General features: G+C 44.4%; 1 protein-coding gene across 1 annotated transcript in view; it reads left to right on the top strand.

The window, feature by feature from the left end:
• Positions 1–10,833, top strand: part of arl10 (ADP-ribosylation factor-like 10) — a 28,664-nt gene that overhangs the window by 879 nt on the left and 16,952 nt on the right. The window contains exon 2 of the mRNA XM_056284396.1: positions 9,673–9,853. Within this exon, the coding sequence (XP_056140371.1) occupies positions 9,673–9,853 (181 nt within the window). The remainder of the gene's footprint in view (positions 1–9,672; positions 9,854–10,833) is intronic.

The raw sequence follows: 10,833 nt of genomic DNA, 5'->3' as shown, positions 1-10,833 counted from the left end.
TAGGAGACAGACCAGCTGAGGAGTTAACGCTCACTGACAGTATCAAACAGCTCTCCAAAGGGTCTGAACCACCACAACCACGACAGGTCCTTCATCATCACGCAGTCATAGCTGTGCACACACATCAGCAGGCTGACAGGCCCAGTAGTGTGAGAGATGAACACACACACACACACACACACACACACACACACACACACACACACACACACACACACACACACAGAGAGAGAGAGAAAACCCAGTGTTCTTCCTGCCATTACAAGACTTTAAGGAAATATGGAAAATAAAAGTTAATATGCGGCGCTCAACCTAAACCAGTGTTTCTCAACCGGGGGTCCGCGGACCCCTAGTGGTCCGTGGTGTCATTGCAAGGGGTCCGTGAAAATAAAATATCTTTAAAAAAAAGATCCTATGACATTTATAGAAATAGGATTATTTTACTCAAATGTGACTGAGACCTTTATCTACCTAAACTATAAAGGGTGACAGGACTTTTTCCTCTAATTACATCTGTTTCACAAGTGTCATTTATTGTATTTTAATAAGAGATCTCGCTCCCGTTTGCATTGTTAAAAGTTACTGCATAAGAATTCTGTTTTGTTAACTAAATCTAAGTTACCACTGAAAGCTCTTATTTTTCTTATTTTTGCCCCAAAGAGTGAATAAATGCTATAATGCAATTTAAAATGCAGTTCCTACTGTTTCTACAAATTGCAACCCCCCTCCCCCAAGATCAGGTGGAGGGGTCCTCAGGGTAGATCAAAAATACGCAGGGGGTCCAGGACCCCAAAAAGGTTGAGAACCACTGACCTAAACGATCTAGCTCAGTGTTTCTCAACCCAGTCCTCCAGGACCCCCTATCCTGCAGATTTTCTTTGCAACCCTGAATAGGTACCTGTTTGTAGTTATTCAACCAATCAGCAATGAATTTTGTCAGACGTTGCACACCTTGCATAATGAAGTGCTGCGAGATGATTGGTCGAGTAAGTACAAGCAGGGCTACCTATGCAGGGTTACAATGGAAATCTGCAGGATAGGGGGTCCTTGAGGACTGGGTTGAGAACCACTGACCTAGCTAATAAAAGGTTTTGCCTGTCAGTCTGTGGATGTGCAGCCTCCTGGGTGGACCCTCGCCACGCGTGAGACCACGTCTGACGTCTACGGTTACTCAGACCGGACAGAGACAAGCTTATGCAACACTTCCTGGTTTATCTTTCCAAACTCTTCTTCGTAATGTTTGTTAACATGGTAAACAACAGTTTCAATTGTTTCAACATTTTTAAAGCATACAAATAATAATAATGGCATAGAAATATGATGTATATGGCAAAAGCAGTAGTTTGAAACATATGCATACATAGATATATAAAAAGAAAAGTGTGTAGTAAAAGAAAACAAGTAAACGTAAGTTGAAAAAGTACCTTACACGTTTCTGATTGGACAGTTACGGTTTATGACGCGTTTTAATGCCCACCCAGTGACGCAGCGCTTCACCCAGTCGTTCCTCGACCTGAAAATGATTGACACCCGTCTAACCAATCAGAGAACACCAGTTCAGCCTTTCCGATCCTACGTTGACTTGCTCTCCAGTCTTCATCACACCTTTTGGTATTCGAAGATAGGTTAAGAAAGATAAGAAAAAGAGATTAGCCTAAGATAAATGAGGGATCACTATAGTAGTTTTTGGTGGTTCTTGTATATATATATATATATATTGTAAATATTATAATAATTAATTAATCTGTTCAGATATTTATTGTTCAACTTTATTCATCTTTATATTCGCAATTTTGATCTTGACCTCGTGTAGCAGCCCTGTACTGTAAGCTAACGTTAGTTGTTCTAACTAGCTTAGCCAGCTAGCTACTAGCCTAGTGTAAACTACTAATAAGACACGTTAGCCCCTAGCTAGCTAACGGGTCTGACCCTTTAGCCGAGCGGTTAGTGATGTCGCCTTGTGGTGCGGTACACCTCGTATCGAATCCCGCACCGGGCAAGAAAATAACCGGTTGCATTGGTGGCAGCGGTGGGATCCGGAAGTGTGCAGAGTCTCTTCGGAGCGCGGGAATAAGAAAGCGCGAGGGCGCGCTTCCGGGAGAGGGTGACGACTGTAAACTACTAATAAGACACGTTAGCCCCTAGCTAACGAGTCTGACCCTTTAGCCGAGCGGTTAGTGACGTCGCCTTGTGGTGCAGTACACCTCGTATCGAATCCCGCACCGGGTAAGAACATACCCGGTTACACTAGCTAGCTCCTGTCCTGTCTTTCGCAATTTCTGCAAAGAATTATGATGGATGCAAACATCGTGGACCGGATCCTACGGGAATCTTTTGACACTTTCTCCTGTGAGGAAAAACTGGGAGTGAAGGCAGAGGGGAGACCAACGCCCCCCCCCCCCCATCAAGCTGGTGCAGAGAGTGGGCTCGGTAAGTCGGAGTTTTAAGTGTTCTAGGCCTGACAAGGTGGAGCGGCTAACGGGCATTGTGCTAACACACCGCTGGCATTGCCGGCCTTGCGTGATGTGTAAGTGTGCTGCTGCTGCTGCTGCAGGAGATGGGTGTTCTTCAGAGTTTGCAAGAGATGGATTTGAGGATGTACGACGTGTCGACAGGTCTGTTGAGCCTCATGAAGAATCAAAGGAGCGTGTCGGTGCAGCCGTGCAGTCAAGTCTGCTGGGAAACGTGAGGATGGATTCTCTAATTGATGAAGACAAGCGGCTCCAGTTGGCAAAGCGTAACGACGCGGTCTGGGAAAACCGTGCCATTGTGAAGAGGTTGACTGATTCGGTGTCATTATTGGGTGGTCAGGAGCAGCATTTAGGGGGCATGATGGGAGTGAAACGTCCGCTAATAAAGGAAACTACAGAGAGACGGCAGAAGTGTTTTCCCGCTATGATGATGTTCTGGCTGCTCATTAGAAATCGTCCCCTCTGTTTTCTGGGATGTCTAAGATCATACAGAATGATCTGAGGAAGCCTCTTGGGTGAGAGGCGAAACGTCTTCATGGATATACACCAAGTCCAGTTGCACTTGATTCACCTCCTTTGGAGAACCATGACGACCTGGATGAATGAGAACATTCACAGACACGATCTGATTAAAGCCACTGCTGCTACCGTTCAGGAGGAGATAAAAACTGAGACTGCCGCTGTGCCTTTTTTTTCCTTGTCTTTTTTTTTTTGGGGTGGTTGCTTCCCCAAAAATTTTGATCAGCAGCCACCACTGTGCTTGAGCCTATCCCAGCAGTCATTGGGCGGCAGGCGGGGAGACGCCCTGGACAAGCCGCCAGGCCATAACACACACACACACCTAGGGACAATGTAGTACGGCCGAGTCACCTGACCTACATGTCTTTGGACTGTGGGAGGAAACCGGAGCCCCCGGAGGAAACCCACGCAGACACGGGGAGAACATGCAAACTCCAACCCCCTAGGTTGGACTACCCTGGGGCTTGACCCCAGGACCTTCTTGCTGTGAGGTGACCATGCTAATCACTGCACCAGCCCTTGAGTAATCAAAGGAGCAAAATTACAAGGAATAATAACCATCATCCAGCTTCACTGAGGTACACTCTGGAACTGCAATGTCACTATATGGTCAAATAGGGGTTGCTATATTTTGAAAAAATTAGCCATAGACCCGCGTAGTATTATTTGATCTTTTCTAATTTACTAAGGTGAAGAACATCTCTGATCCAAGCCTCATGGGATGGAGGAGAGGATGACGTCAGATGAAGTAATATCAGTCTTCTGGCCAACAGGATCAAGAAGGTCACAAGGTCTGCTTTAATTTTTGGCAGGACCACTGTATCCGGTATTACCCCAAAGAGTGCTGTTAATGCAACTGGATCAAAGGACACCTGAAGTACCCCTGATAACGTTTCAAAAATACTGGACCAATGGTTATGAAGAGATGGGCAAGGCCAGAACATATGAATCAGCGAGGCAGGAGCTTGGTGACACCTGTCACAGACGGGGCTGACATCAGGGTAAACCAGAGGAAGTCTGAGTTTTGTCCAGTGAGTGTGGTGTATATTTTATATTGCATCGCACCATGATAGGCACACAAAGATCAAGAGTGGACCCGCATAAGAATATCATCCCATAGGTCATTGTTAATTTCTTCGCCTATATCCTGCTCCCAAGACGTTTTGACAGCTAACAATGAGGATCGCTGAAGAGAGAACATTCTCTCATGTCCACATGAGATGAGACCTTTTGATGTAGGGGGTGGTGATAAAAAAGCATCAATGGAGGGGCTGATGGGTTGAGAGGGAAATTGGCAGCTTGTGACATGGACAAAATTACAAATCTGTAGATATCTAACAAAGTGACTTTTGGGGATGTTAAATTTAGCTGAAATCTGTTGGATGGATGCAAAGGTGCCCTCAATATACAAATCATTATATGACTTTATGCCAAGATCAGACCACATAGAAAAAGCCCCATCTTCTAGGAAAGGAAGGAAGGTGTGATTTCTAAATATAGGAGCCTGTAGTGAAAAGGTTTGCAGTCTAAAATGGCTTCTAAATTTATTCCAAATTTTGAGAGTCATCTTGGCTAAAACGTTCTTGCAGTATTCTGAGCAGGCTGAACCACTAGGGGTGTAAACCAAAGCAGCCAGTGACAATGACATACAGGAAGATGTTTCCAGCCTCAATCAAGTTGGGATATTATGTAAGCTATCTGCCCACAAGCAATGCTGAAGTATGCAGAAGTTGGCCACCAAATAATAAAAAATAAAATTTGGTAGGGCCATACCCCCCCCCCCAACCTCCTTGGTCTCTCTGCAGATATACTTTGCAGATGCTTGGATTCATTTAGCCCAAATGAACCCTGAGATAATCCCATCAAGTTTTCGAAAAAAGAATAATTTTGGGATAAAGATTGGAATGCATTGAAACAGGAAGGAAAATCTAGGCAGGACATTAATTTTTAACCGAATTAATTCGACCAGCTAGAGATAAAGTAATGTAATGACCATCTCTCAAAGTCCTGCTGTACTCGAGCGAGGAGCGGTAAAATTATATTTGAAAATATTCTTAAATTTGTTAGTGACTTGGACCCCCAAGTACATGAAACTGTCCAGAACTATTCTAAATTGTAACGTGTTAAGTGGATATTTGTGAGCTGCAGCATTTAGAGGAAAGAGTTCACTCCTATTAGAATGCAGCTTGTAGCCAAAGATGCGACCAAGTGGATGCAGAACAGAGAGTACATTAGATATAGTTATATCAGGGAATGGACCACAGAAGTCCACACCAACTTTTTCCCATGGTGACGATGGTAGCTCAGACATGCGGAGAGGTTCATGCGTGTGATTAGGCACAACAGCCTGGCATGGGATGCAGCCAGTTATCATGGTTTCTACTTGTCTGTCAATGCCAGGGAACCAGACTTTCTCTCTGATCAACCTCTTAGTTTTGACCACCCCCTGATGGCCTTCGTGTGCCAGTGACAAAGCCCTGATTTGTAGCGAATGAGGGACAACGATCCCCGTGCGTCGTAGCACAGTGTCATCTCTCGCGGTCACAGTTAGTTCATCTTTGATTTTCTTGATTGACATTAGAGCAGCAAAATCCACTCTGTCTGCAACACGTTTTTTGGACAGTGACTCCCATGACCCTTCTTTGATGAGTCGAATGACTTCGCACAGAGTGGGGTCAGTTTTGGTCGCCTCTTGAATTTCACTCAGTGTCATTGCCTTAGGGACAGCATTTGCTGTAACAAAGTTGACATATTCTTCCGCTTGTCTTTCATTGTCTGAAATGTCATAAGAGATATGTGATACTCGTGCAGGGTGGCGTGACATATAGTCTGCCGGGTTGTCCTTGCCAGACTTGTAGCGGACTGCGTAGCTGTAAGGCTGCAGACGTAGACTCCAGCGTTCTATACGAGCAGGTGGCTTGGATTTGGGGTTGTTGAAAATCCATTCCAACGGTATGTGACCACTGATAAGTGTAAAGGGTGCTCCGTAAAGGTATATGTGAAAATGTTCACAGCCCCACACAATAGTAAGTGCTTCCCGTTCTGTTTGTGAGTATTTTTGTTCAATGGGGGACAGCGCTCTACGTGCATAGCTTATCACTCTAGCTGGTTCATTTGGGCCATTCCTTTGGGCCAACACAGCCCCAAGACCTACTGGACTTGCATCAGCTACCAGTTCAGTTAGTCTGAGTGGGTCAAAGTAAGTCATCACCGCATCACTTGTTAAGACTTCGTTTCATCGCATCAAGAGACCTCTGGTGCTTTTCCGCCCAGGTCCAACGAACAGTCTTTTTTGTAAGTTCTCTCAGAGGTTGGGTTATTGTGGCAAAATCCTTGATGAAACGGGCACTGTAATTTGCCATGCCCAGAAGACTGCGGCCCTCACTGATATTAGTCGGAGCAGCAGCGTCGTGAAGTGCCTGAACCTTCTTGGGATCCGGAGAGAATTCTCCATCTGAGAATGTGTATCCAAAGAAGTCCAGAGTGGTTTGTGCGTATCAGCACTTGGCCTTGTTGAGAGTTAGGTTCTTCTCCCTCAGTCGCTGAAACGTTTCTCCAAGAGCTTGGTCATGGGCAGCTCGTTTTCCCAAACACTAATATGTCATCACTTAGGTTGATTACTCCTGGGATGCCATCCAGGGCTTGCTGAATGACATTTTGGAACACCTCTGCAGCCGATGAAACTCCAAAGCTCAGTCTTTTGTAACGTCGCAGCCCTACATGGGTGGAGAATGTTGTGATATATCGAGAGGATGGCTCTAGTTCTAGCTGAAGATATCCACTGTTCAAATCTAGCTTTGAGAAGAACCTGGCTCCATTGAGTGATTGTATCACATCATCTACTGTAGGTGTGAGATGTCGTTCCCGTTCGATGGCCTGATTTGGTATCCTCATGTCCACACAAATGCGCACTGCTTCCGGGTCTTTCGGTTTAAGAACAGGAACGATTGGAGAGACCCAGGGAGTGGGACCATCCACCTTCTCGATGATGTTAAGGTTCTCTAAACATTGCAGTTCCGCCTCAATTCACTTCCTTACATGAAAAGGTACTCTTCTGTGAGATTGTGTGACAGCAGGGACATCTCTCTTTATGTGCAACTTGACTTGAAAGTCATTCAGTTTTCCTATCCCCTGAAAGAAGTCAGCATACTCAGAAGTGAAGGCAGTGGATGATCTCCTTACTGTCTGGTTTGAAGTTCTTGTGGGCTGCTCTGGCTGTTGTGGAGATGTGTGAAGAGCATTGATGATTTTGATTAGTCCCAGTTGAGCGGCATTGTCATAGCCCAGTAGATTGCCATTACTTCCTTGTAGCACATGGAATGTTGCATTTGTGAAGCGCGATTTGGATTCGACCAGTGTGGTGAATTTTCCTAGGCCAGGCAGTGGTGTGCGTGAACCATAAGGAAATATGGAAACCATGCATTTGGTGAGTGAGGGCTTCTGTCTCAGTCTCTGGTAAGTTGTTTCATTGATGATAATCACAGTTGCCCCTGTATCAACCATCGCTTTTATATTGCAGTCACTAACCTTTATCTTTGCATGTGGGAGATTTGCTTTTGATTGGGAGACTGAGTACAGATACTCCTCGGAAGATTCTGTGCCTGCGTTGCTTGTTTCTTGAGATGTGATGCCACTGTTTTCACTGGTGTGTACATAATGCACTTCATGTCGACCACTGATGCCCCCTTGTGGCCGCTTATAGCGACAGCATTTTGCGAAATGTCCTTGTTTTCCACACACGCTGCATGTTTTCCCCCGTGCCGGGCACGGCATTTCGTCACGGTGGGGAAACATACCGGAGCAGTTGTAGCATCTTTTCTTCACAGCTCCCTTCCCCACATCTACTGCCAGAACATCTTCCCTTAGATTACTTTGAGCTGCACGTTGTTGGGTTTGTTCTGTTCCCGATGCTTGAATCTCCACTAGTGCCATGGTTCTACCGCGTGAGAGGAGTTCGGTCAACGTCATCTCTGATTTCTGTAGCGCGTGACGCCGCAGTTGTGCACGTTTGAATGATCCTAGTTTTGATCTCTTTCAACACCAGGAAAGTCGCAAGTTGCTGCTAGTTGCCGCAGCCAGGTGTGATAGGAGTCGAGTGTTTCCCCTGCTAGTCGCTTGGCTTGTCTGAATGTGTAGGTCTCGTAGACCAGTGTTTCTCAACCGGGGGTCCGCGGACCCCTAGAGGTCCGTGGTGTAATTGCAAGGGGTCCGTGAAAATAAAATATCTTTAAAAAAAAGATCCTATGACATTTATAGAAATAGGATTATTTTACTCAAATGTGACTGAGACCTTTATCTACCTAAACTATAAAGGGTAACAGGACTTTTTTCTCTAATTACATCTGTTTCACAAGTGTAATTTATGGTATTTTAATAAGAGATCTCGCTCCCGTTTGCATTGTTAAAAGTTACTGCATACATATTCTGTTGTTACATATATCTGAAAGTTACTGAATACATATTCTGTTTTGTTACATATATCTGAAAGTTACTGAATACACATTCTGTTTTGTTAACTATATCTGAAAGTTACTGAATACACATTCTGTTTTGTTACATACATCTGAAAGTTACTGAATACATATTCTGTTTTGTTACATATATCTAAGTTACGACTGAAAGCTCTTATTTTTGCCCCAAAGAGTGAATAAATGCTATAATGCAATTTAAAATGCAGTTTCTACTGTTTCTATCAAATTGCAACCCCCCTCCCCCAAGATCAGGTGGAGGGGTCCTCAGGGTAGATCAAAAATACGCAGGGGGTCCAGCACCCCAGAAAGGTTGAGAACCACTGGTTTAGAGTCCTTTGTTCCCCCGGTGTCAGTGAGGGTATCGGAGATGTCCTGTACCCCTTCCCCTGCATCACGTAGAAGCATCGCACGCTTTCCTGTGTCATCCTTCACATCCCGAGCAACTACCGAGTTTTCAGAGCGTTGTAGCCGCTTCTTCCACCGGACAGCTGAGTTCTGTTTCTTATATCAAAGGCAGGGAACAGCGGCAATGCAGCAGCCATGTCAGTGGGGGGAAATTGAATCCTCGTCGCCAGTGTAAAGTTTTAAAATAATAACTCAAATACCACAAAGCTGCGTTTTGGAATCTGTAGTGGAACGTGAATAACGACAAGGGTACATCTGCTGGTGTATCCGCTAGCCATGGCACACTAACACAGCTCCCTTACTCTCCTACTTCCGGGCTTAACGCAGAGCGTCCCCTAGAGCGCCCCCTTGTGACCAGAATAAACATGAAAACTAACACCAGAAACATTACTAAACATGTTACAAAGCATGGTTATTACATTCCCCAACCCACACCCAATACTGAACAATAGGAATGGGTGATATCGACAAACTCAAGCATCACAATATTTCTGACTGAATACCTCGACACTGATGACGTGGTGATGTTTATTGAATGAGTATTGGTGCTTTCATAAGATATTGACACAGCAGAACATGTTGATAGATGATCATCAGTAATGTTGAGAGATATTCATTGTTCATTTCACTTAAAACAGTGGAATAAGTTCAGCAAATGGTCTCACTTTACTGTGATGCAGCCATTAGGACCAGGGAATGACAACACTTAAGTTATGTCACCATGTTACCACAACCACATTTATCTGCACCTGTTGACTCCATTTCATCTTAACCCATCTATCTGTCTCCAGGAGGAGGAGGAGGAGGAGGAGGAGGAGCGGGTGAAGCGTCAGGTTTTGGTTCTGGGTCTGGACGGAGCCGGGAAGAGCAGCGTGCTGCAGGGCTTGGCCAGTGGCCCGCAGGCCAAGCCGGCCCGGTGCCGGCCCACACGCGGCTTCAACTTCATGAGTCTGGACACTCCAGCGTGCCAGCTGGACTTCCTGGAAAGTAAGACAGAGTTTATCCTATAAAAGCAGACTGGACACCGCAGGCTCTTTTAGTTCTGAGGAGAGGAACGGGCACAGCGTAACCCTTCTGTGCTGCTTTGTTTGTTTTTTTTATGAATGATTCGGTTGTAAAACACAGGGAAATATTTGGGGGGATTTTTGTGGGTAATGTGTTTGGTATTTTTAGTTACCTGAAGCGAACTATAACTAGGAAGATATCAGCAGGGGCTGCCGAATCGTTGTGATTGGTCAAAGTAAATGAATCACAGATTCTCTGCATTCAGAAATATAGGAATCAGTCCAGCTCAGATTGGTTCTGGTGTTGTCTGAAGGGCCGTGACGATCCGAATCCCAAAGACTTTATGAACACTTGCAGTTTCCTTAGTAAGGACACAGATGCTGGTTTCAGATATCGGGTTGACACCAGTTCAAAGTGGAGAGTCTGTACCACAGATTTGATGCAAGTGTAAAATCTGATGCTAAAAGCCATGAGTAGCAGGTCGTACATCAAGTCTGTATTTCTGTAATGGTGAAAGAAAAAGGGTTTCTATTTTGACTATTTTGTCTAATGATCCCAAACTAAAGGTCTAAACCTGCACTGTTCAGTAAAGTAATGGACAATAATAACTTTATCTATGTAGCACTTTATAAAAAATAACAAACAGTATAAATATATAAAAACAAACATCAAACATTTGTAAAGTGTGATGTTTTGATGTAAAAGGACAGGATGTTGTGTTGCTGTTAAGCCCACGGAGGCAAACTTGTAATTTGTGATATTGGGCTATACAAATAAAATTGACTTGACTTAAAAGCTTTCAAAAAGAGAAAAGTTTTAAGAAGAGATTTAAAACTCAACTCAACACTTTACTGGAGACTCAGGATCCATAACAGACAAAGACAAGGTAAAAAAACAAGAGAAGAGCGAATAAAGCCATAAAAGATAAGAGTCATAAGTAAAAGATAAACCCTCAACAATAC

The sequence above is a fragment of the Lampris incognitus genome, chromosome 8 (assembly GCF_029633865.1).
Source record: "Lampris incognitus isolate fLamInc1 chromosome 8, fLamInc1.hap2, whole genome shotgun sequence".
Taxonomy (NCBI): domain Eukaryota; kingdom Metazoa; phylum Chordata; class Actinopteri; order Lampriformes; family Lampridae; genus Lampris; species Lampris incognitus.
The sequence above is the reverse complement of the archived record's forward strand: the minus strand, read 5'-3'. Positions and strand labels throughout refer to the sequence as shown.